General features: G+C 42.9%; 1 protein-coding gene across 1 annotated transcript; it reads left to right on the top strand.

The window, feature by feature from the left end:
• The first annotated feature begins 2963 nt into the window (after positions 1–2963).
• Positions 2964–19232, top strand: TRIM42 (tripartite motif containing 42). The gene is made up of 5 exons (XM_030576068.1): positions 2964–3319; positions 7418–8124; positions 9583–10415; positions 11112–11339; positions 19152–19232. Exons 1-5 carry the CDS (start codon positions 2964–2966, stop codon positions 19230–19232), a joined length of 2205 nt encoding a protein of 734 aa, XP_030431928.1.
• The last annotated feature ends 5494 nt before the right edge of the window (positions 19233–24726 follow it).

Raw genomic sequence — 24726 nt, 5'->3', positions numbered from 1 at the left:
AATTGCCCAGTCTTGGTCTGTGGGGAGCTTGCTTCTGATGAGGAGAATGGGGGGTTGTTTGACAGCTAGAAGAGGGGGTTCAGGAAAGAAGATTTTCAGGATGCGGTCCCTAACTAGTATGGATTGTAATCGTTTAATAATATCCCATATGGATTCCACTCTTGGGGGGGTAGGTGCCAATTAGCAGTGTATGGTTATTTTTGTATTGAAGCAGATTCTGAGTATTTGGCTGGCCTGTTCCATGATATGATCTACTTGTCTGGTGGAGTGTCCTTGTTTGGTGAAGGTGGTTTTGTGTTATCCCAGACTCTCTTTGGAGTATATTCTGTGGTATCTGAGTGCTGGGCTGTATATAGATTTCTTGGTCTGTTTTGAGTGGTTACTGGATGAACGTAGATGTGGCGATCTGTGGGTTCCTTGTGTAGAGATGGTTGTAGAGTTCCACTGCTGAAGCTAAGCATGGTGTCCAGGAAGGCAATGCTAGTGTGGGAGTGTTCTAGAGAGATAGTTTAATGGATGGGTGATGGTTGCTGAAGTTGTGGTGGAAATCTATGATGAAGTTTAGGTCATCTGTCTAGAGGATGAAATGTATCTCAGGTATATCATTGATTTTGTGGTGCATTTTCTTTCTGAAGGTAATCCATGAAAAGGTTGGCATACTGGGGAGCCATCCTAGTCTCCATGGCTGTTTCCATGATCTGGAGGAAGTGTTTGTTGTTGAATGTAAAATTGTTATGGGTGAGGATGGAATGGATGTGTTTGGAGTGGACATCTGAGTGTTGTCTATTTTCCTGTAGATATTTGAGGTAGGCAGTGATTCTGTGTATAGTGCATAGTGTTGGTGTATAGTGAGGAGACATCCATGGTAGCAAGGATGGTGTTCTGAGGGAGGCTGTTAATGTTGCAGAGTTTCTGGAGGAAGTCAGTTGTGTCCTGGAGGAAGCTATCCCTTTGTGTGTTGAATGGTTTGAGGATGTTTTTTATGAGTCCTGATATTAACTTCCATAGGAGTGCCTTAGCCAGGGTTCCCTTGTTTTTGTATCTTGGGAAGTATGTAGAAGGTCCCTGGCATGGGTTTGTCGGGGATAAGGTTGACATTTTTCTGTATTTCCTGAGAGATGCTGGCAATGCAAAGTCAACAATTCCCTTCCCGTGCCAGTGAATGACATCAGCATCAGAGGTATCATACATTGTCAAAAGCACGTTTCACCAAGTTCACTGATCCAGCCATAGGTCCCCATCCATTTAGGAAAAGTAAGGTGCGGCAGAGTCTTCAGGAGCCTCTGTAATTACCTGGAGCCTGTAAAGAGCAAAGCTATTCCTGTGTTCCTAAGAGCAGTACACTCATGTCACTCTTAATGTCTGCTAATCAGGACTTTCGCGGGTTATGTAAACAACAATTCATATTCATTAAATATGTAGATCAATCTGTTAAATATTTGTGTGAAATCACAAAATTTCTGCAGCCTCAATGGATATGAGTTATGCCAGCTTTCATGATCATCATGTAGAACAGAAGTGAAGACCTTCCCTGGGTCTGTCTGTGGTAGCAGAGTCAGTCCTTCCAGGTGCTGGGAGAAGGCTAGCTAAAGAAGAAACCAAATTTCAGGATGGGAACCATGACAAAAAATCATCAGCTTTGTAAAGTTTGCAAGGAAAAGTTTTCTACAACAGAATAGCCTTGTGGTGAGGGCACAGGGCCAGCACTTAGGAGACCTAGGTTCATTTACTGCTCTGCCACAGACTTCCTGCGTGAACTTGGATAAAATACTTAATCACTCTGAAAATCCTGCTATTCCCCATCTGTAAAATGGAGATATCAGTATTTTACCTTTGTCTGTTTAGTCTGTAAGGTCTTTATGGTCTCTTGTTTTGTATATGTACAGCACTCAACATAATGGGGCCCCATGTTTGGATGTGGCCTCTAGATGATGCCTTTAATGCAAGCAATAAATTGTAATAACTGAAGCTGGCTGGTTCCAGAGTGCCTTGCTTTGTTGTATCAAACTTTTTAATAGGCTGGACCACATTGCCCTTGCTTTTTGGTATCAAAGAGTTTGTGGGATTATTCCTCGATAGATGGCAAAGGAATGCTAATTGTCAATAAGAGGCACTGAAATGACTGGGTATCATGCAGATATAAAGGGCAGATGCTGAAATTATCCCCTCTGGAAAAGTGCATTGAATCCCCCTCTGCTCTTTCTAAAGCCTTTATATTACCATCCAAAGTGATGGGAAGAAACTGGAAGAGAAGGAAGTTAAACAGGACCAGTCCCTGCCTTATTTCTGGAGAGTGGGGTGGGGGTAGAATGGCTGGTCGTCTGCCCTGAAAAAGAAAAGCCTTCAGAAAATGCCTCTCTCTCTCATACCTTTCATAAGGTAGGTGGAAAATCCTCATGTTCTCTGTGGCAAGCTGGAGCTACATTGTGCAGCAAGACACCCTATGTTCCTGCAGTACCTTAAAAATTCGGAGGCAAATTATTTCAAAATATAGGCTTTTACTGACTCTAAATATGGGCATGAATGATACAACCAGTACAATATTACTTGTGTTTATTTTATATTGTATTCTATTTATTTCATGCGGCTCCCAAATTTTCAACACACATGAATTTCCAACAGAAAATTCTCTGAAGTGCCATTGGTTGCTGGGAGAAGATGTAACTTTTGCAAGCTCAGAAACAGTTGTATTAGGTGCCAATACAAGTAACAGCAAAGGTAGATCTTAGTAATTGTGACATGCTCATGATGTAATCAGCACATCACTTACATATGCAAATATGACTGTCCTTAGTTAAATAGCTCCTTGTGACATCATTATTCCTAACTGGAATGAGAACCATTTATCCCAACACAAAGCCTGAGTCATCAAACTGGTCTCATGTGTTTTAGAAGTGCTACTGTGTAAAGTGAGGTTAGGTTCCAAAGGTCAGTGAACCTTCTTCCAAGTGTCTTGTGGAGCGATGGCCAATACTTTATGCCTAAGTTGGCCATGTTGCCCGGGCTGCCATTGCTGCCCGCCACTGGAAAGGACTGATGAAGAATGTTGTTTGTGTTGGCGTTTCCTTTTTACTCAGGAGAGGAATTGCAACTGTTTCCCCTGCCCATATGCAGAAGGCAGAGCTTGCCAATGTTGTCACTGCTCATGTTCAGAGCACCCAAATTGCCATTGGTGCTGCTGCTCCTGTTCAAATGACCCAGATTGCAAGTGCTGTTGCTGTGCCACTGATGAGAACACCAGCTGTCAGTATTATGAGAGCAGATGCTGCAGGAATACCATCTATGCATCATACCTTCCCAGAGCCACAAGGAGACGTCAGTAAGTGCATTCAGAGAATGATTCTTTGTTTCTTTTTTTACATATTGTGTTCCAATGGATATGCTGCTTTTTTTTTTTTTTGGCAAATCAAAAATTGTCAATTATTCTCAATGTGACCAAGCTGGGCATGGAAAGTAGAGCTGAGGTAGTGGGAGGGCAATTTTCCCGTCCAGGAAAGTTTTTCTCTGCCTGAATCAAGAGGAAAATTAAAAAAAAAACAATCTAAAAAATGTCTGTGAATCCCAAAACAAAACCTGGACCCTGAAGATTTATTTCACTTTGGGTCAACTGAAATGTTTTTGTATCAGTAATTTCACAATGTTCCATTTTACTGTTGACTTTTTCTTTTCTTTTCTTTTCTTTTTTAACCCTCAATTGAGCATAAATTTCAAAACAGTTATTTTGAACCAGGAAACTGGAATTTTTCACTTAGAAAATAAAAAAATGAAATATTTTGACAATTTAAAAGCTTTATTCTTGACATTTTTTCAAGTCAGAAAATTCATTGATTTGTGAACAGTTTTAGTTTTGACAAATTTACATTTTTTTAGTGAAAAAATGGTTAACTGAAAAATTCCCACCAGCTCTAATTGAGTGAAAGCCTGAGAAAAGGAAAGAAAGAGGAGTGTACAATGAGAAGAGACACATGTTTGATAAAGAGAAATGTGAAGTGAGATGTAAGAGAAAAATACTGACTGATGGAAAATGGTGGTCAGGGTTGGGGAATAGAGGAAACTGAAAGTCAACTGCAAAAAATGTTCTGAAAAGAATAGAAAGATGGGATGATAATGATCTTGGTGTGTGTGTGCGGGGGGGGGGGAGGGATGGAAAAGCTTCAGTACTAAACAGTTTAAATTGAAGAGCAGACAGTGAAAAGAAATGACTGCAATGGTATGCCTGGGGCTCTAAGAAACTAGCCAGACCAAAGTAGTGGTAGTGGTGATAAAGATTTAGGCCTGGTCTACACTACGCGTTTAAATCGATTTTAGCAGCGTTAAACTGATTTAACGCTGTACCCGTCCACACTATGAGGCCCTTTATATTGATATAAAGGGCTCTTTAAATCGATTTCTGTACTCCTCCCCAACGAGAGGAGTAGCACTAAAATCGATATTACCATATCAGATTAGGGTTAGTGTGGCCGCAAATGGAAGGTATTGGCCTCTGGGCGGTATTCCACAGTGCACCACTGTGACCGCTCTGGACAGCAATCTCAGCTCGGATGCAGTGGCCAGGTAAACAGGAAAAGCCCGGCGAAATTTTGATTTTAATTTCTTATTTGCCCAGCATGGAGCTCTGATCAGCACGGGTGGCAATGCAGTCCCAAATCCAAAAAGAGCTCCAGCATGGACTGTACGGGAGATACTGGATCTGATCGCTGTATGGGGAAACAAATCTGTTCTATCAGAGCTCCGTTACAGAAGATGAAATGCCAAAAAGTTTGAAAAAAAATCTATAGGCTACACAGTACTGCGTGACAAGCGTAACGGGAAGCCAGAGACTCAAATGCATGCTCATGGAAGGAGGGAGGGGGTACTGAAGACTCCAGCTATCCAATAGTCCCCAGCAATCTCCGAAAAGTATTTGCATTCTTGGCTGAGCTCCCAATGCCTGTAGGTTCAAACACATTGTCCAGCGTGGTTCAGGGTATAGCTCATCAATTTACTCCCTCCCCCCACCATGTGAAAGAAAAGGGAAAGAAATCGTTTCTTTACTTCTTTCAGTGTCACCCTATGTCTACTGAATGCTGGTGGTAGACACGATGCTGCAGCAGTGAAGAGCAGTATCCACTCCTCTCCCCTCCCTGGTGGCAGATGGTGCATGCTTGATAACTGCTGAATACCCCTGGCTGGCCTCAGGGGTGCCTGGGTAAAAATAGGAATGATTCCTGGTCATTCCCAGTAGATGGGACAGAATGACTGGTAACTGTCCTCATCATAGCAACTGGGGGCTGAGCTCCATCAGTCCCCTCCCTTTCCTGTGTAAAGAAAAGATTCTGTACTGCCTGGACTATCATAGCAGCTGCATGCTGGGCTCCTCTCCCCCGCACCGCTTAATGTCCTGCCTGGACTGTCATAGCACCGGGAGGCTGCCTCCCCCTCATTTTATCTCAACAACAAGTCACTGTTTGTTATTCCTGCATTTTTTATAACTTCATGACACAAATGGGGGGACACTGCCACGGTAGCCCAGGAAGGTTGGGGGAGGAGGGAAGCAACAGGTGGGGTTGTTGCAGGGGCACCGTGAATGGCATGTAGCTCATCATTTCTGCGGGATCTGACACGGAGCAGCTGTGCTCTCTGATACACTGGTTCTCTAGTACACTTGCCCGATATTCTAGTCAGGACTGACTATTTTTAGAAACCATAAAGGAAGGATTGACTCAGGAAGTCATTCCCAGTTTTGCTTTTGCGCCCCCGGCTGATCTCAGCCAGGGGCACCCATGATAGCAGCAGACAGCACACAAGGACACATAACTGTCATCTCATTGCCAAATTACACTGGCAGCAGACAGTACAGAACAACGGGTAACCATCTCTATTATCATGCAAAAGCAAATGAATGCTGCTGTGTAGCGCTGGAGTATCGCCTCTGTCCGTGGCATCCAGTACACATACAGTGACTGTAAAAAAAAAAGCTGAACGGGCTCCATGGTTGCCGTGCTATGGCATCTGCCAGGGCAATCCAGGGAAAAAAGGAGCGAAATGATTGTCTGCCATTGCTTTGCCGGAGGAAGGAATGACTGACAACATTTACCCAGAACCACTCGCGAAAATGATTTTTACCCCTTCAGCCACTGGGCTCTCAACCCAGAATTCTAAGGGGCAGGGGAGATTGCGGGAACTATGGGATAGCTACGGAATAGCTACCCACAGTGCAACACTCCGGAAATCTACACTAGCCTCGGACCATGGATGCACACTGCCGAATTAGTGTGGCCGCGTGCACTTGACTTTACACAATCTGTTTTATAAAACCGGTTTATGTAAAATCAGAATTATCCCGTAGTGCAGACGTACCCTTAGAGAGAAGAAGAACCGTTTGATCTCCAGAGATACATGACTCATAAGTGATTCTTGCCTTTAAAATATATAACTCTGAAAGTGGGGGAGGCAAGTGGGTGGAACAAGGGCAGCTCTGGGAAGAATCTATTTAGTTTATGATATTACACACTTGTATACGAGGGAGGGGACAGGCAACAACCAGGTGGGAGGAGCAGCAGTTTTGGAGTGTGTGTGTGTGTGTGTGTGTGTGAGTGAAGATATGGGATTGAAAAGTAGCAAGAAGAGTGGAGCAAGGAAATGTAGTGGTGAAGGCAGTATTATGGAAGCAGGGAGTGAATACAAGACTGTCCAAGGCTGCAACCCAACCAGATCTACTGCAAAAATTGAATGATGAGGCAGTAGTTTTATCTCATGTTTCTGGTGACTATGTTAACCACTTGAGCTTATGTCATCTTCACTGGACTCATGGAGAGACAGTTGACCAAGACTTTCAAAAGCACTTACAGAGCAGAGAGATTTACAGAGCACTTTCTGAAAATCAGGCCCCTTTAAGGCATTCCAGGCTGGGCACTGCAAAAATTGAGACGCCCAAAATCACCAGCCACTTTTTAAACTTATGTCCAAAAGGATCCTTGAGATGGCAATAAGGTTCCATTATAAGGCGGATTTTGATTCCCCTTGTAAGACAAGGGATAGTTAGATACAGTGGTTAAGATACCTGTTTTATTTTACTATTCACATGAATCATAACTCATTATAGTAATTTAACAGGCAAAGCATATAAACAAGAAAAAGAGATGGAACAAAAAATAGGTGCTCAGTGATGACATTTGTGTAATAGCTGCAACACTTGTGGTGATGGGGGGGGTAAGGAACATCTTGAAAAATAAAACAGACAGCTTCATATGCATTGCACCTGTAGTAAATGTGCAACCACTACTGTGAACAGAAACACTCACTTGTGTGCAGTGCTGGCAGAACAGAGCACAGTCATAACCTGTTTCTTGAAATAAAAATTAATGCAGTTATACAACAGAATTGTGTACATTAGAATCTGTTTCTTAGTGAGTATCCACATTTTTTTTGTTTTCAGTTCAAAAGTTGCCTTGCCAAGCTTTGGAAGTAAAAGTGACACATCGATCATTACACTGGACAGGGATGCATCAGGACATGCTTTTCGTGACCAACTCATTTGTCCATTATGTAAACAACTGTATCTCTACCCATTTATGCTGCCATGCAACCACTGCATTTGTGAGAAGTGCATAAGTAAAAGCAAAGCCCAGGCTGAAGTAACTGAAACTTTCTTCATCATCGTATGCCCAGTGTGTATCAAAGCACACTGCCTCCCCTACTCTAATAAAATTCAGTTGAGGATGAATTACCTGAGAGCCAAACTGGCTAGGAGATACATGCGCAGACATGGCTTTCTGAGGTGGAGATTTGACAGAACCCAAGCACCAATCTATTGTCAAGTTTGCAAAGAGAAGACAAGGAAGGCGTCCAAGAGATGTCTCACATGCCGGCTGAATTTTTGTAATGAGTGTCTAAGGTTATATCACAGTGAGATCACCACTCAAGACCACATATTTACCAAAGCCTATCGAGAAGATCAAGGAGAATGCTGTTGTTTACTCCATCCGAACTCAAACCTTTCTAAATACTGTCTAGATGACCACGAGCTAATCTGTGAGTCCTGTAGTGACTCACTGCACTACGATCATGAGACACTACCCTTGCCTGTGGCGTGTTCAAATGAGGCTGCTTCACTCTTCAGTGCTATTGCCAAGTTTAAAAAAGGTTCCTATTTCAGCTTTACTGCTTGTCTGTGCTGTTTTTAAAAACTGCTGTTTGTCACAATTTAACTGGCTGTGTGATTTTTGTATAGAAGGGGTAATATTGTTTCAGCTGGACTCCCCTGAAACGCACCTTCAACAACAACTATTTTAATGAAGTTTTTTGCAAATTTCCTACCTATCAATCGATTGAAAGATAGATATATACAAGTTTAAAGCACATTAACACGACAGCTACTGCAAGGTTGTGCTGTGACAGATATGAAGTCTATCAACGCAAGGCTTCACTGCTGCAGTCATTAGCAAGTCATGCCTGGGTGCTTTACCAGCCAGGACTTACTGGAATTCCACAGCACTATGGCTGAGCTCTCTCCCCGAGATGTGGGGTGGTTTAGAGACAGCTAAGTCAGACATTCCCTCACATGGGGGGACTCTTCAGCTGTACAGTTGTGGCATTTTTACAGTCACTTTACACTGCCAAAGTACGACAAAGGGCTTATAGTATGGGCCAGAAATTGACCCTTACAGTTTAAAAGAAATAAGAATTTATGGATTTCCCACCTCCCCACATTTCCTTGCATCCCCTTCTATCCACCTTATTAGCCTCAGCACCCCTCATCAGGTACCCTGCATCTCTGACATTCCCCTCCATTTATCCTTTTCCTTTGCCTACCCCAATGCTCCCCACTTCAAGAGCAGATACTGTATGCCTCTTCCTCCTAGTTACTGTTTCCCTCATCTGACCACTCTCAGAATCCTGCCCATCCCCTTTTCCCTCCTGCTTATAAGAGAATTTATGTGTATAAACTTTTAAATCAGGATATTACCCTGGCACCAGATTCTAAATTAAATAGGAGTTCCATGGCTAAATCCCTATAACAACCTTTGAAAAGACAGAGGGACAGAATAAAAAACAAAACAAGAAATTCAAATAATTGCTGCTACTTGCTAGTATAGTTTTCATAATAAGTAATACTTTACATTAACATGATAAATTTCACAAAGATTACTCTGGGCTTTATGATCACTCATAAATTAAATTTGAAAATATCCCATGTGAGGTACATAAGCATTATCAGATCTATTTTACAGAAGACCAAATTGAGGCTCTAAGAGGGTGAGGCCAATTTTTTTGAATTTGGATATGTAAATTTATGCATCTAAATCCCCACTTTGTCATCTAAAGAAGTGGCCACCTAATTTTCAGAAGTGCCGAGCTCTGGCACCTCTCAAAATTAGGTCACGTCTATTAAGGTTTCTAACTTTAGCCATTCAAATTTGAAAAGTAATTAATAATTACTACAAGGACACTTAGCAAACAGCGGCACTACTGAGTAGAGCTTCAGAATTCTGATTCCTTGTCTTCTACCAGTCCTGAAGGCGCTTTATGCTATACTAGGCCAGCTAACTGCTACACATTACAATGTGATGTTGAAATTATTGGCTTAATTTTGTTTTACAGTCCGATATGGGGTCGATAATGATCTAATGGAAATCCTTTTGCTAAAGAACAATTTTAAGACCTACAAAGAAACTAAAAGAAAGGAGATCAGAAATGGATTCCTCAAGTTACGGAACATTCTCCGTGAACAAGAGAAGGAGATGATGGAATTGCTTGAGAACATTGAACTTAAAAAAGAGAAGGGAATTATAGAGTATGTGGCACATACATCCATAAAAATCTCTCAAATGGATAGCCTTATTCAATATTCTAAGGAGGCTTTGAAGGAGGAAAACCAGATTGCATTTCTGCAATCTGCAAACTTTTTGGTAAAAGAAATAGAAGATGCAATTACTAATATTTATCAGCCCAGCGCACGACTCAGAGAAGATCCTATTCAGAACCTTAAACTCAACTTTGAAGAGCTTTCAGCCAACTTGCATGACCTTTTCCAATCACCTGTTAGAATGAAGCAATCAGCTGATAAAGCAAACAAAGCTCCTTATCCCTGTAATTCAGACATAATGGTTCCAAGGAAAATTTCCAGTACCCATGCAGAAAAACATCTAACTGTGCACCGAAGTCCATCTTTATCAACCTTAAATTCACAGTATGAATCAAGTGTGATGAGGAAAGAAATGTGTGGAAGACCAAACTCCACACCTCCTCCTCATCATAAAGAGCATAATGAAATGTTTGCATTTTGGGATGCATCTACTCAAGTTCCAAGAAAAGAAAGAAACCATCAAAGATACAGTATCAGTCACAATCCAGAACCATTTGACAATGGATCATCTATGGTTCCAGGTCTAGTTATCATCTACCAGACACTTGTATATCCAAGGGCGGCCAAAGTAAGACTTATAAATATAAAAAAATGTATGTAGACTAGGTCCTGGTTTAGCCCAATTGCGTTTCCTTTTAATATAGCTTAAAACATTTATTTTGTGAATGAGTAATGCTGATAAAGTTCATTCTGAGATAATAGATAAGACATTGAACCCATTGTAGTTAATAGGGCCATTATGAGAATTTACTATATGAACGTTCCTGTACAAAGGAAGTAGATGTATTTAATATTAAATGTTGGCATAATAGGGCACTGTATGTTGTGGCTCATACAAAATCAAGTTGTTTTTTGCTCAGCATATCTCAGAATTGGGTCCTATTTGAGTTGTTTTTTTAAAAAAATGTTTTATTTTATGTTTTTAAGTTTGATATATTAATCAGCTCTCATCAGTTAGATGAGATGTCAAATAAGTCATAGAAAGTGCTAAATGCTTACGCCAGACATCAATTTCAGTGTGAGAGATGAGTGTGCTCTGAACATCCCAGAAGGTACTTACCATTTTTCGAAATGCGATCCCAATTGTCATTGCCTTTCACTTATTACATGCTTTGTTGGGCACGTTTTAATTTTTAAATGCAGAAACAGCAGTAACAACGAAGAGAAAAAACATAGTGGACTGTTTCCAAAAAATTTAAATGAAAATGTAAGAAAATAAAACAAAAACATATAGCTGCACAATGTAGATCTTTTTTCTCCACAGATTTACTGGACATGTCCCACAGAAGACGTGGATTTCTTTAATGTAGAGTTCTATGAAGTTGTTTCTGTTAGCCCTGATAACATTGTCCAAACACAATTAGCTGGAGAATTGCATGGGATAAAGCATCAGAACCTTGAGATACATAATCTGGATCCCAACACTGAATATCTCTTTAAAGTTCGTGCCATCAATATAAACGGTCCAGGTCAATGGAGTGACATTTGTAAGGTACAGTAGAATCTCTGTCCATCTGTCTGTAGTTACTTTGCCTTTCCATCGTCCTATATGCAGTTCTAATTCTTCTTTGTTTCTACACATGAACAAGAATACATGTCATCTGGTGCTGTCTCAGGCAAGTGATTCAGCATACTAGCCCACAATCCTGAGAGGTACTGAGTTTCTCCACAGATTATTTTTTCCCATCCAAATTTGCTATCGTTAGAGTGTTTCTGTCTTTCCCAACGGTAGAGCTGCATCATGGTTACAACCATCATTCCAGTATATAATATATTTAAATTATCCCAGTGCTAGGGGCCCAGTGTCCTACATGTTGAATGGCCACACAGAGAGATATTGTCCTTGTCCCCAAAGCATTTACAATCAAAAGGTATATCTACACTACGAAATTAGGTCAAATTTATAGAAGTCATTTTTTCAGAAATCATTTTTATACAGTCGACTGTGTGTGTCCCCACAAAAAATACTCTAAGTGCAATAAGTTGGAGGACTGTGTCCACAGTACTGAGGTTAACATTGACTTCCGGAGCATTGCACTGTGGGTAGCTATCCCACAGTTCCCACAGTCGCCATTGCCCATTGGAATTCTGGGTTGATAGCCCAATGCCTGATGGGGCAAAAACAGTGTTGTGGGTGATTCTGGGTACATGTAGTCAGTCCCCCCCCCGCCCCTTCCGTGAAAGCAACAGGAGACAATCATTTTGCACCTTTTTTCCTGGGTTACCTGTGCAGATGCCATACCACAGTATGGAGCCTGCACAGCTGACTGTCACCGTAAGTCTCCTGGGTGCTGGCAGATGTGGAACTGCATTGCTACACAGCAGCAGCTCATTGCCTTTTGGCAGCAGATGGTGTGTTATGACTGATAGCCGTTGTCATCTGTTCCTGGGTGCTCTTTTAACCAACCTCAGTGAGGTCAGTCGGGGCGCTTGGGCAGACATGGGAGTGACTCAGACAGTCATTCCCATCTTCTGTAGAGCACCCAGGAGATGACAATGGCTAGCAGTTGAACTGCACTGTCTGCAGCCACCCTAAAGATGTAAAAGACAGATAAAACAAGAAATAGACCTGATTTGTTTTGTATTCATTTGCTTCCTCTCTCTGTGAAATCAACGGCTTGCTAAACCAAGGGTTTTGAGTTTGATCCTTGAGGAGGCCATTCTGTGTGACAGTTGTTTGTGTTTCTCCTTGATGCAAAGCCACCCCTTTTGTGGACTTTAATTCCCTGTAAGCCATGTCATCAGTCACTCGTCCCTCTGTCAGAGCAGACAATCGTTTTGCGCCTTTTTTCAGCCCAGACGCAATAGCACTGGGATCATGGAGCCCACTGAGATCACCACAGCAATTATGAGCACTGTAAACACCACATGCATTATCCTGGAGTATATGCAGAACCAGAACTTGCCAAAGCAAAACCAGGCAAGGAGGCGATGGCAGCATGGTGACGAGAGTGATGAGGACAAGTACGGGCCCTGGCAATGTGGACATCATGGTGTTATTGGGGCAGGCTCATGCTGTGGAACACCGATTCTAGGCCCGGGAAACAAGCACAGACAGGTGGGACCGCATAGAGTTGCAGGTCTGGGACAATTCCCAGTGGCTGTGAAACTTTCACATGTGTAAAGGCACTTTTGTGGAACTTTGTGACTTGCTTTCCCTTGGCCTGAAGCACCAGAATATCAAGATGAGAGCAGCCCTCGCAGGTGAGAAGCTAGTGGTGATAGCCGTGTGGAAGCTTGCAACACCAGACAGCTACCGGTCAGTCAAGCATCAATTTAGAGTGGGAAAATCTACTGTGGCGGCTGCTGTGATCCAAGTAGCCAATGCAATCAAAGAGCTGCTGATATTAAGGGTAGTGACTTTGGGAAATGTGCAGGTCATAGTGGATGGTTTTGCTGAAATGGGATTCCCTAACTGTGGTGGGGCGACACATGGACCCCATATCCCTATCTTGGCATTGGAGCACCAAGCCAGCAAGTATATAAACTGAAAGCGGTACTTTTCAATGGTGCTGCAAGCACTGGTGGATCACAAATGACATTTCACCAATATCAACATGGGATGGCCGGGGAAGGTATATGAAGCTCGTGTCTTCAGGAACTCTGGTCTGTTTCAAAAGCTGCAGAAAAAGACTTAATTTCCAGACCAGAAAATAACAGTTGGGAATGTTGAAATGCCTACAGTTATCCTTGGGAACCCAGCCTACCCCTTAATGCCATGGCTCATGAAGCCATACACAGGCAGCCTGGACAGTAGTCAGGAGCTGTCCAACTATAGGCTGAGCAAGTGCATAATGGTGGTAGAATGTGCATTTGGATGTTTAAAAGCTCGCTGGCGCAGTTTACTGACTCTGATAGCCCTCAGCGAAACCAATATTCCCATTGTTATTACTGCTTGCTGTGTGCTCCACAATGTCTGTGAGAGTAAGGGGATGACATTTATGGCGGGGTGGGAGGTTGAGGCAAATCGCCTGGCCGCTGATTATGCACAGCCAGACATCAGAGTGATTAGAAGAGTACAGGAGGGCGCAGTGTGCATCAGAGAAGCTTTGAAAACCAGTTTCATGACTGGCCAGGCTACAGTGTGAGAGTTCTGTTTGTTTCTCCTTGATGAACCCCCCCCCGCCCTTGGTTCACTCTATTTCCCTCTAAGCTAGCCACCCTCCTCTCCCCTCTTTGATCACCACTTGCAGAGGCAATAAAGTCATTGTTGCTTCACATTCTTTATTAATTCATCACACAAATAGGGGCATAACTGCCAAGGTATCCTGGGAGGGCTAGGGGAAGAGGGAAGCCCCGGGTGGGATTGGGGAGGAGAGTAGGACAAGGCCACACTGCACTTTAAAACTTTAAAACGTATTGAAGGCCAGCCTTCTGTTGCATGGACAATCCTCTAGGGGGGAGTGCTGGGTGGCTGGAGGCCCTGACACTGCGTTCTTGGGCGTCTGGGTGAGGAGGCAATGGAACTTGGGGAGGAGGGCTGTTGGTTACCAAAGAGCTATAGCGGTGGTCTGTGCTCCTGCTGCCTTTCCTGCAGCTCAACCATACGTTGGAGCATATGAGTTTGATCTTCCAGCAGCCTGAGCATTGACTCTTATCTTCTGTCAGCAAACTGACACCACTTACTATCTTCAGCCCGCCACTTACTCTCTTCAGCCCATCACCTCTCTTCGCATTCATATTGTGCTTTCCTGCACTCTGACTTTGTCTGCCTCCACACATTCTGCTGTGCTCTGTCAGTGTGGGAGGACAGAAGGAGCTCAGAAAACATTTCATCCCGAGTGCATTTTTTCACCTTCTAATCTTCACTAGCCTCTGTGAAAGAGAAACATTTGTAGCTGGTGGAGGAAAATGGAGAGTGATAGTTAAAAAGACACATTTTAGAGAAAAATGGGTACACTCACGTTAAACCTTTCTGTTCACGTTGCACAGCACATGTGCTTTTGTTACAAGGTCGCATTTTGCTTCTTGTTGAGGGCCTGCCGGTTTGGTATGAGAGATCACTCACACTTCACCCCTTCCCCCACCGTGTGGCTAACAACGGGGAACATTTCTGTTCACCCACAGCCAAATAGCCGAGCAGGAACGGGTACCTCTGAATGTCCCCTTAATAAAATCACCCTATTTCAACCAGGTGACCATGAACGATATCACTCTCCTGAGGATAACACAGCAAGATAAAGAACAGATGTTGTTCAAATGCCAGCAAACACCTGGACCATACGCTGCCATGCTTTGTTATGCAATGATTCCCGACTACATGCTACTGGCCTGGTGTGGTAAAGTGTCCTACCATGGTGAATGGAATAAGACTGCACTTCCCAGAAACCTTTTGCAAAGGCTTTGGGAGTACATCCAGGAGAGCTTTGTCCCTAGAGGATTTCCGCTGCATCTCCATGCATGTTAACAGGCTTTTGTAGTAGCTGTACTGGACGCGAATGCCAGGGCAAATTAATCATTAAACATGCTTGCTTTTAAACCATATGTAATATTTACAAAGGTGCACTCACCAGAGGTCGCTTCTCTGCCTTCAGGGTCCGGGAGCATGCCTTGGGTGGGTTCGGGGGTTATTGTCTCCCAGTCCAGGTTGAAAAACATATCTTGGCTGTTGGGGAAACCAGTTTCTCTGCTTCCTTGCTGTGAGCTATCTTCCTCATCCCCAAAACTCACTTCCCTGTTCTGTGATTCTCCATTGACAGAGTCAAAGCACAGGATTGGAGTAGTGGTGGCTTCCCCTCCAACATAGCATGCAGCTCATCATAGAAGCGCCATGTTTGGGGCTCTGATCCAGAATGGCCATTTGCCTCTCTAGTTTTTATGTAGGCTAGGCTTGTCATAGCTCCTTAATTTTCATGTGACACTGCTGTGCGTCCCTGTTATGGCCTCTGTCCTTCATGCCCTTTGAGACTTTGTCTAATGTTTTGGCATTTCATTTACTGGAACAGAGTTTGGCTAGTATGGATTCATCTCCCCACATGGTGAGCAGATCCTGAACCTCCCATTCAATCCATGCTGGAGCTCTTTTGTGATCCTAGGACTCCATCATGGTCACCTCTGCTGCTGAGATCTGATGAGATCTGCACTCACCTGCACCTTACCACTCTGGCCAAACAGGAAATGAGTTTCAAAAGTTTGCAGGCCTTTTCCTGTCTACCTGGCCAGTGCATCTGAGTTGAGAGCGCTGTCCAGAGCGGTCACAATGGAGCACTCTGGGATAGCTTCTGGAGGCCAATACCATCGAATTCCATCCACACTACCCCAAATTTGACCCGGCAAGGCTGATTTCAGCGCTAATCCCTTCGTCGGAGGTGGAGTAAAGAAATTGATTTTAAGAGCCCTTTAAGTTGGAAAAAAGGCTGGACGGGTTCAGGCTTAAATCGAGGTAACGCTGCTAAGTTCGACCTAAAATCATAGTGTAGACTAGGCCAAAGAGAATTAGAGAGACCTGGAGAGGGAGAGAAAGTTTCAGAATGTCCCTCAGCACCCTTGTCAAATGCCTCTCTTATGGTTTTAAAGAAAAAAATTAAACAAAAGCAAGATTTTCAAAAATAAACACTTAATTATCACAAGTGCTGAGCCCCCAGCACCACATACTGATGTCACCTCTATGTTCTAAATCTTGGCCTAAAGCATATATTCAGTCCATTTATTTTTCTGCTTGGACCCATTATACATACAAGAGCAAATTATCCCAGTGCCGAGAGCCAGTAAAAGGCTCTATGCACCATTTGAGTCCCAATAAAGGGTTTATGTGGGACTTCAGTATTGTGATGAGGCAAAGCCAGATGGGTACAGTAAAGTAGTGAGGAACAGGTATGTTAGCCCCAGGCTAAACAAATCCCTGGTACCATTGTAACCAAATGGCAGTTGTTCCAGGTTAATCAAGACACCTGGGGCCAATTAAGATCCTTCTAGAAGGCAGTGGAGCTAGCTATATTGATTGGGATACCTGAAGCCAATCAAGGGCTGGCTCAAACTAGTTAAAAGCCTCCCAGTTAGTCAGTGAGGATAAAGAAAGTGTTTGGAGGAGGCCATGGGGAAGTAGCCCAGGGAGTTGTAGCTGTCATGCAGCTGTTACAGAAGGCACTATAAACAGCTGCTATCCACAGGGCCCTGGGCTGGAACCCGGAGTAGAGGGCGGGCCCTGGTTCCCCCCAAACCTCCCAACTCCTGATCAGACACAGGAGGAGTTGACCCAGATTGTGGGTTCCACCCGAGATGAGCAAATCCACCAATAAGCGCAGAACCCACCAAGGTAGAGAAGGAACTTTGTCACAATATATAGCCCTTTGCATAAGTTCTCTGTGAAAGGGTGGATTTCACTCTGTGGTTCCATGCAGAACAATCTCACTTCTCTCTTCCCAGTTTCACTGTACACTGAGTTTTATCCCTCCAAGGCTCCTAGTCCCTTGTCACCTGGATTTTATGAGAGTCTAGCTTTGAAATGGCACTCAGATAATTCACTAGGTGATTGTTAATGATAACACTACCTATGGGCCACCTGGGCAGCTCTACTTCCCATACTTAACATATTCAACACAGTATTTTCTTTTTTATCTGACACACTGGAGTACTATATTGATTTTTCTTTTGAAAACAGTTCTTTCTATAGGCAGCAGAGTTGTATTAATATTCCAGAGAAACACAGATTTGCTTAACATCTGCTGTAATTTACATAAGCAAAGAGTTCCATGGCAAATGAAAATGAGAAAGCATGTTTGACAGACATTTATAGATCTTTTTAAAAATAACTTACTGCTATTCTTTTTGCATAAAATCAGAATATTTTACTTTACCAGCTGCATGGAAACTTCAGAAGAGTTACATTTAATGTAAATGCACCATGAGAATGTAAGATGTTTTATTTATACAAAACAATACAATATTTTCTGACACATCCAATTATCCAAAAGGAATTAATCAAACACATTTTATATCAGGGCCAGATTATCCCAGGCTCTATAACCACACAGAGTCACAGATAATCACAGTTTCTAAGTCTAAGCTGTAGGAGCATGGGATCTGCTCCCTTCAGACACCCCTTCTGGGAAGCACATTGTCCCAGAAGTGAGGCACTCCTCTTCCACCTCAAGCCTATGGGGCAGGTTGGGCACACTGGGGGTCCTGAAGAATGGCACAGATTGCATACTACCCCTAGGGTTACCAGATGTCCCAATTTTATAGGGACAGTCCTGATATTTGGGGCTTTTTCTTATTACTTATTACCTATTACCTCCTATTACCCCCCCACACACCCCACCCCACCCAACCCAACCCCTCCTCCTGGCCCGATTCCTCACACTTGCAATCTGGTCAGCCTAACTACCCCTGCACATTAGGAACTATGGGGCGCAATCACTCTGTATTGCCCCCAATCACAGCTGTGCTTTAATTGCCCAGTCCAGTCCTTAATTAGAAATGTGGCTTAAGTTATTTTAGTCCTTGAGAAAGTTCCTAGGTTAACGATGAAAATTAAGTCTGCTCTGTGAACAGAACAACTGCAATGCAGCCAGTGGTAGTATAAGAAAGGCTGCAAATGTGATTCCACCCTGTTCTGGCAACACTGCTTCTAGGGATGAAATTTAATTGCCATGTCCATTTTTAAACCTGTCTGATGAGATGGCCAACTTGGAAACTAATTTGTTTGAGTTCTGATAGCATTTTTTTGTGATTGGACACTTGTCCACAAAAAACTAGGGAGAGGCTTTTCAAAAGCATTCAAGAATTTAGGATCACAAGTCTCAATGACTTGTGCGCCTAAATGCCATTTGGATACCTAACTCCCATTGACTTCAATAGCTAATAGGTGCCTAAATACCTTTGGGGAACTGGACCCAAGTGCTTTTAAAAATCTCTCCCTAGCTGACTTGCTACTGGCACTTAAAGGCTGGTGCTAGGTACATTTAAAAAATCATTACATTGTACACAGAATACCAAACAGCAGCCATCCGTATGATGATGGCTTTTGCTTACTTCCTACTTGCCCTAAGGGACAGATTTCCAAAAGAGCTCAGCTTCCATTCAGGCAGCAAAGTAAGTGACTAGATTTTTCTGAAGAGCTCAAAATGGGTTCTTTTGAAAATCTGGCCATAAGTGGCAGCTGGGCTGTTCTGAAAAATCTATCCTCTATTGTGGAAGCTGAGTATTTGAAAATCTGACCCTGAGCTCCATTGAAAATGTATACCACATTTTGAAGAACTCTATTACCCTATCATTTAGCACCTGAGATACCAAGTCCCTGAAAATTGTATATATTTTAAAATATTCCTAACTCTGAATTTGTGTTATTTTTTTCCAATTCCAGGTAGTTACTCCGTATGGGCATGGGAAAGCCAGAGGCAGATGGGGCTTGCTGCGGAGTATTCAGTCTGCTTTCTATAAATAGCTCTAAGTTTCAAAGAAACAAGACAGTATGTTTTGTTTTGTTTTTAAAGAAAAGATCTGAAAAAAATCTATTATAATTTTTGATTGAAGCTAGCATGCAGCCTAAGATCTGAAAGTAAACTCTTCAAAATAACATATCCATCCAATAAATAAATATCTCAGCATTGTCTTTTGGCTTCTTTAGTCTAGAAATATCACCAAAACATGAGGAAAATTTTGTGCTCTACATGAAAATGTAAAGTGTAAATCTCAGAAGCCAGCTCTGTGGTGCTTAGCACCTTTAAAGAAAAAGTAATATAGACTGGTGTCTTCATTTTCATTGCATGAATCTGCTAAGTTAATACTTTGATTATTACTTCCTAAGAGGACAAGTCTGAACTTGTTTATACAGCAACACTCTTTACATAGTATTAATGCACCTCATAAAGCCCACTCTACAAATTTCTGTGATTTGTGCCAGGAGTTCATATCTCACCCTGCTGACTCCATTCCTGGACCTTAATCCTGCACAGTGCAGAGTGAGAGTGTTAGGTGGAAGGTAAAAGGTGATAGGTTGCACAGGGCTGGTATTAATGAATGTAGGAGCGCATGACCACAAAGGTACTCATCCCTAGTAAGAAAAGCCAGGACAAAGAGGGGAATATGTCCTTCTACATTTCAGTCACATGCTGAGGATCATGCTCACTTTACCTGAAGGTCCTTTACATGAAGGTCACAAAAGACAGGCAACTTGTATATTATTGAAAAAATTAGTTACTCCTGGTAAATGCCAGCAGTAAGAGAAACTACACCAATTAAGAGCAAGTTACAGCGCTGGAGTAAAAAATGTCATTCACCACACAGGCACACAGCTCCTAGGTATCTACTATGTCTATTTCATTCCACACAACTGTCTGGCTTTACCTTAAGTCAAACAAATTACTTATTTGTATGTATGATTAATATTTTGTATCTCCATTGCTCCTTTCATCAGAGTCAAGTACAGTGAAGCTTTCTCCAGCTTCACTTCATTACAGTAAGATAGTAATACTATACCCACTTGACACATGTATAAACTGAGCTGCAGACCATGGGCAAGTATCTGCAAAGATCACATATGGTCAGTGGCAAAGCCAAAAATTGACTCCAGGAGGTTCAATTTCTTATCCTTTTTGCCAGTCACTAAATCATTAGTGATACTTAATGTAATGTACATGATCTGGGCTCAGTCCCTTTCTGATAGATCATTTCAACTTGGACAACATCTAGAGATACTATTTGCAAACATTTACATTTTCAAAAGAGACTAGCAATTTTGAGTGCCTCTGTTTTTGGATGCTGACCACAAAACATCTTACTGGAGCTTGATTTTCAGGATAGCTGAACACCCGCCCTCAAAGATGTTTCAGGATGTACATTCAAAAAATTGAGGCCTCTAAAATCCCAATTACTCTAGAAAATATAGGAAAAAGAGCTATAAAAATAAGAATGTATTCTTTATCTCTTATGGCTTGCATAAATCAGGTCACTATATTCTCTAACACATATTAAGACAAGATGCCAAAACAGGTTTTTCTTATTCATACAGTCCTCATTGAAGCAGGATTTGAAGTAAAAGGGAGTAGCTGAGGTGTTAAATATGGTCCCTCACTGGCCCACTGAAGACTATTATTCATTCTCTCCTCCTGTCTCTGCCCCTGATACTAAAACATAAACTATCCTTCCTTAAGTTACAACCCTTTAACCACCCATCACCTGCAGTACTGATATTACTTGTTACCTCTCCAGTGGCATATGACTTCCTGGGTTCCTGCCAACCTAGTGATTATATGCATCTATTCTTCTCCAGGAGCCAAACTTCTTCGACACTCCTCTTTATATTTTAAAAATGTCTTTATAAAAAAAGAAATAGTAGTAGTAGTAGTAAATTTTACGTACAAAGCTTCATTCCCTTTTCAAGTCCACGTAGCAGAACCCACGGTGTACTGAACAACTGAACTGAAATATAACAAATGGGTAATAACGTGCATGTTCCCATTAGAGAGGGTTGAAAGCCAATGGATATTTAACAAAAAATACTTGTTTTAGTCCTGTAACATTATTTTGCTTCTGCTGTGTGTGCATAATATGTTGAGAAAGGCATAGACCACATACTTTCTTACAGGGTCGATGCAAGGAAGTTTCGTGCCCTAGGCGAAACTTCCACATTGCACCCCCCCAGCTAACCCCGCCCCCCACAGCAGCTAACTCAGCCCCTCACCAGGGGAGCCCCCCCGCAGCAGCTACGCCCCCCACCATGACAGCTAATCCCTCTCCACCCCGTGCCCTCACGGCAACTAACCCCGCCGAGGGAGACTCCCTCTGTCCCCCCAAGGCAGCTAACCCCACCCAGGGAGACTCTCCCCCATCCCTCCGTGGCAGCTAACTCTGCCTGGGGAGCAGGACCAGTGCAAGGAAGTTTTGCACCCTAGGCAAAACTTCCACCTTGCACCCCCCACCCCGCCATCCAGCTAACCCTGCCCCCCCATGGCAGCTAATGCAGTCCCCCACTCGGGGAGCCCCCACCACAGCAGCTACCCCCCCCGACAGCTAATCCCTCTCCACCTCATCCCCCCATGGCAACTAACCCCACCCGGGGAGACTCTCCCCCATCCCCTTGTGGCAGTTAACTCTACCTGGGGAGACCTCCCCCGTCCCCCCTGCCACAGCAGCTAACCCTGCCTGGGGAGACTTCCCCACTCTCCTCCCCCCACCACGGCAGCTAACCCTGCCTGGGGAGACTTCCCCCTACCCCGCCACGGCAGCTAACCCTGCCTGGGGAGACTTCCCCACTCTCCTCCCCCCAGCCACAGCAGCTAACCCTGCCTGGGGAGACCTCCCCCTGGGAAAGCTAACCCTGCCTGGGTTTTCCCCTATCCAGCTCACCTCGGCTCCACCTCCTCCACTGATCACGCCGGCGCTGCTCTAATTCTCCTCCCCGCCCAGGCTTGCGGCGCTGATTGGAGAAGACTTAGAGCTGGGCTGTGTGCTCAGCGGAGGAGGCAGAGCGGAGGTAAGCTGGAGCGGGGAGCTGTTTCCCTGTGTGCCCCCTCCCCCATTACTGCGGGTAGCCCTCCCCACACGCTCACCCACCCAGTTCACCTCCACTCCACCTCCTCGTCTGAGGGGACTTTTAGGCGCCCCCAACCACTAGGCACCCTAGGCGACAACCTAGTTTGCCTAAATGGTTGCACCGGCCCTGCTCTCTTAGGATTCACAGAAGAAAGGTACCGAAAAAAAATTTCAAAAGTGATTTTTTAAGGGGAGGGGAAAAAGTAAAGATCATATCAATGTCAGAAGTAGATTGACTTTTTTGTACTGCAATTAGACATTCGTAATTTCTTTTGGTGTTGCTATAATTCAGTGCATATATTCAGCCTAAATTATATATTAATTACAACTAAGAATGAGTTTGTTTTTCTTTTTATGAATTTTGATGGATAATACATTTTCCCTAGGAGGTGGCAAAACTGACTATGTACCATTTATGTGCAATGAATGGGGCTAGGATCCTGTGGAAATAATATACGGTCAAATAATTATAGATTATATTATAATACCTCTGCACTATAGGGCATGCAACCATACCTGTTATTTCTTGACTTGAGTGCTTCACTTTTCAGCCTTAGTGCTTCCCTGACATGGGTTTTATTTTATAAGTTACTGCTGGATGGAAACAGAGGGAATCAGCTCCACAGGTTCCATGTTTTTCTCAATCTGTGCACTACATTTTTTTGTACAGATGAGAGCTGGACATGAAGTGCAAGGACAATAAATAACCATTCCATCAGAGCTTGAAGCTGAATCAGTAGCACAGTTTTTTGCACCAGATTTTCAATAGTTTTAAGTCAATGGAGCTATAGCTCCCTCATTTTTAGCCTGCAAACACCACAGAAGGGAGTCTGTTTACCCAAGATGCATGGGTACAACATGCTAATTGAAGGGCAGTTAGATGCACAGGACAGGTTCATTTTCAACTATTTTCCCTCCATCCCTTCTGTTTATCAGTGGTACCCACTATATAGCTTCTGTAGCCCTAGGGCACATAATAAAGTGAGCAGATTTTATTACAGGAGAGTAAGAGATCATTTATTAGCAGACTCAAGTGTATAAATTACACCAAAAAGACCTTACAAGCCTAGAAGATGCTGAAAATCTTCTTTGAGCTCCTGAAAGCCTTTGGCTCCCATTGAGGCTCATGTGTTTAGCAGTTCACAAGAGATGCACCTTGCAGCATTGGGCCTCACATAATATGCAACAGCACAATCAAACAGAGGCCCAATTCTGATCTAACTTAAACCAGTTTTATACCTGAGCAACTCCACTGATTTTATAGCAGCCACATCTGATTTATACCTGTGTGAGACTGGGATCAGGCACCCTGCAGGCTTTAATGTTTTTGATTAATTTTGTGGGGCTGGTGGAGGCATTAGTTTCTTTGAAAATGAACACCTTTCACTTATTCTATCTCAGTTCCATTTTCTTTCTTTTTTTCCAGAGTTGCCTCTTTTTAAAGAGAAAAATGTGTTAAATTCCTTACACATCGTTCAGTGCCTGCCTTCTGCAAGTAGAGCCAAATCCCATAGTGATTGGATGTCTACAGCCCAATTTATTGCATTTCTTCCTTCTATAAACAGGCAAGGCAAAGAATGGGACAATTTTGCTTATATACTGCTTACTGCTCAGTTTCAGTGGGGTAGGGGGAGAGTGGCTCACTCTCTCCTCCCATGCACAGGTTTTTCAGCTGCATGCCCTGAAATTGAAATTTTGAGATTATTTATAAATAAATAAAACCCCATTCGAGTTTAATGCAGTACAGAATTTACATAATTACTTCTCAAGGTAATGAGTGTGACAGAAGCTGGAACACAGAAGCTGAATATCTTTAAAGCAGTCTGTGCCGGTAAATAAACACAGAGGTCCTGTAAGTATTAAATTGGATTGCATTTTAGGACCACGTAATTTTTTAGGGAATAATGAACATTCATTTGTGTTAGGCGAGTTGTCATGGTGAAAAAATGAAAGACATATATGTAATTAAATATTAGATGAGCCATCATTTCATTTCCTAACCATTTGTCATTTGAAATATCTGTAACCAACCATGCTGAAGATGACATCAGCCATAAAGGTGGCCGTCAAATCAGCTTCTTCACAGCCAAGAGCTTACCAGAGGATACAGCTGGCCTGAATCAATTAACACCAGTTTGAAAGAAAATAAATCTGAGGAGTTCAGTTCCGTGTTTATAGTTTTAAGATTTGTCTGTTCACAAAGTCTCCCCCCCACCTCTACTTTTCTAGGTGAGATAAGCTACAGTTTATACACCAAGCTACTCTTAATGGGATCTCCATCTCTCCTAGTCTACAAGGCCTCTGGAAGATAGGGTGGGATGGAGATCATATGACTGACTAATCTGTGACTACCTATATCCACTGGCGAAACCAAAATTCCCGTGGATCCTATTGCAACTCAAGAA

The sequence above is a fragment of the Gopherus evgoodei genome, chromosome 9 (genome assembly GCF_007399415.2).
Source record: "Gopherus evgoodei ecotype Sinaloan lineage chromosome 9, rGopEvg1_v1.p, whole genome shotgun sequence".
NCBI lineage: Eukaryota > Metazoa > Chordata > Testudines > Testudinidae > Gopherus > Gopherus evgoodei.
Note: the sequence above shows the minus strand (reverse complement) of the source record. Positions and strands in the feature narration are given on the sequence as shown.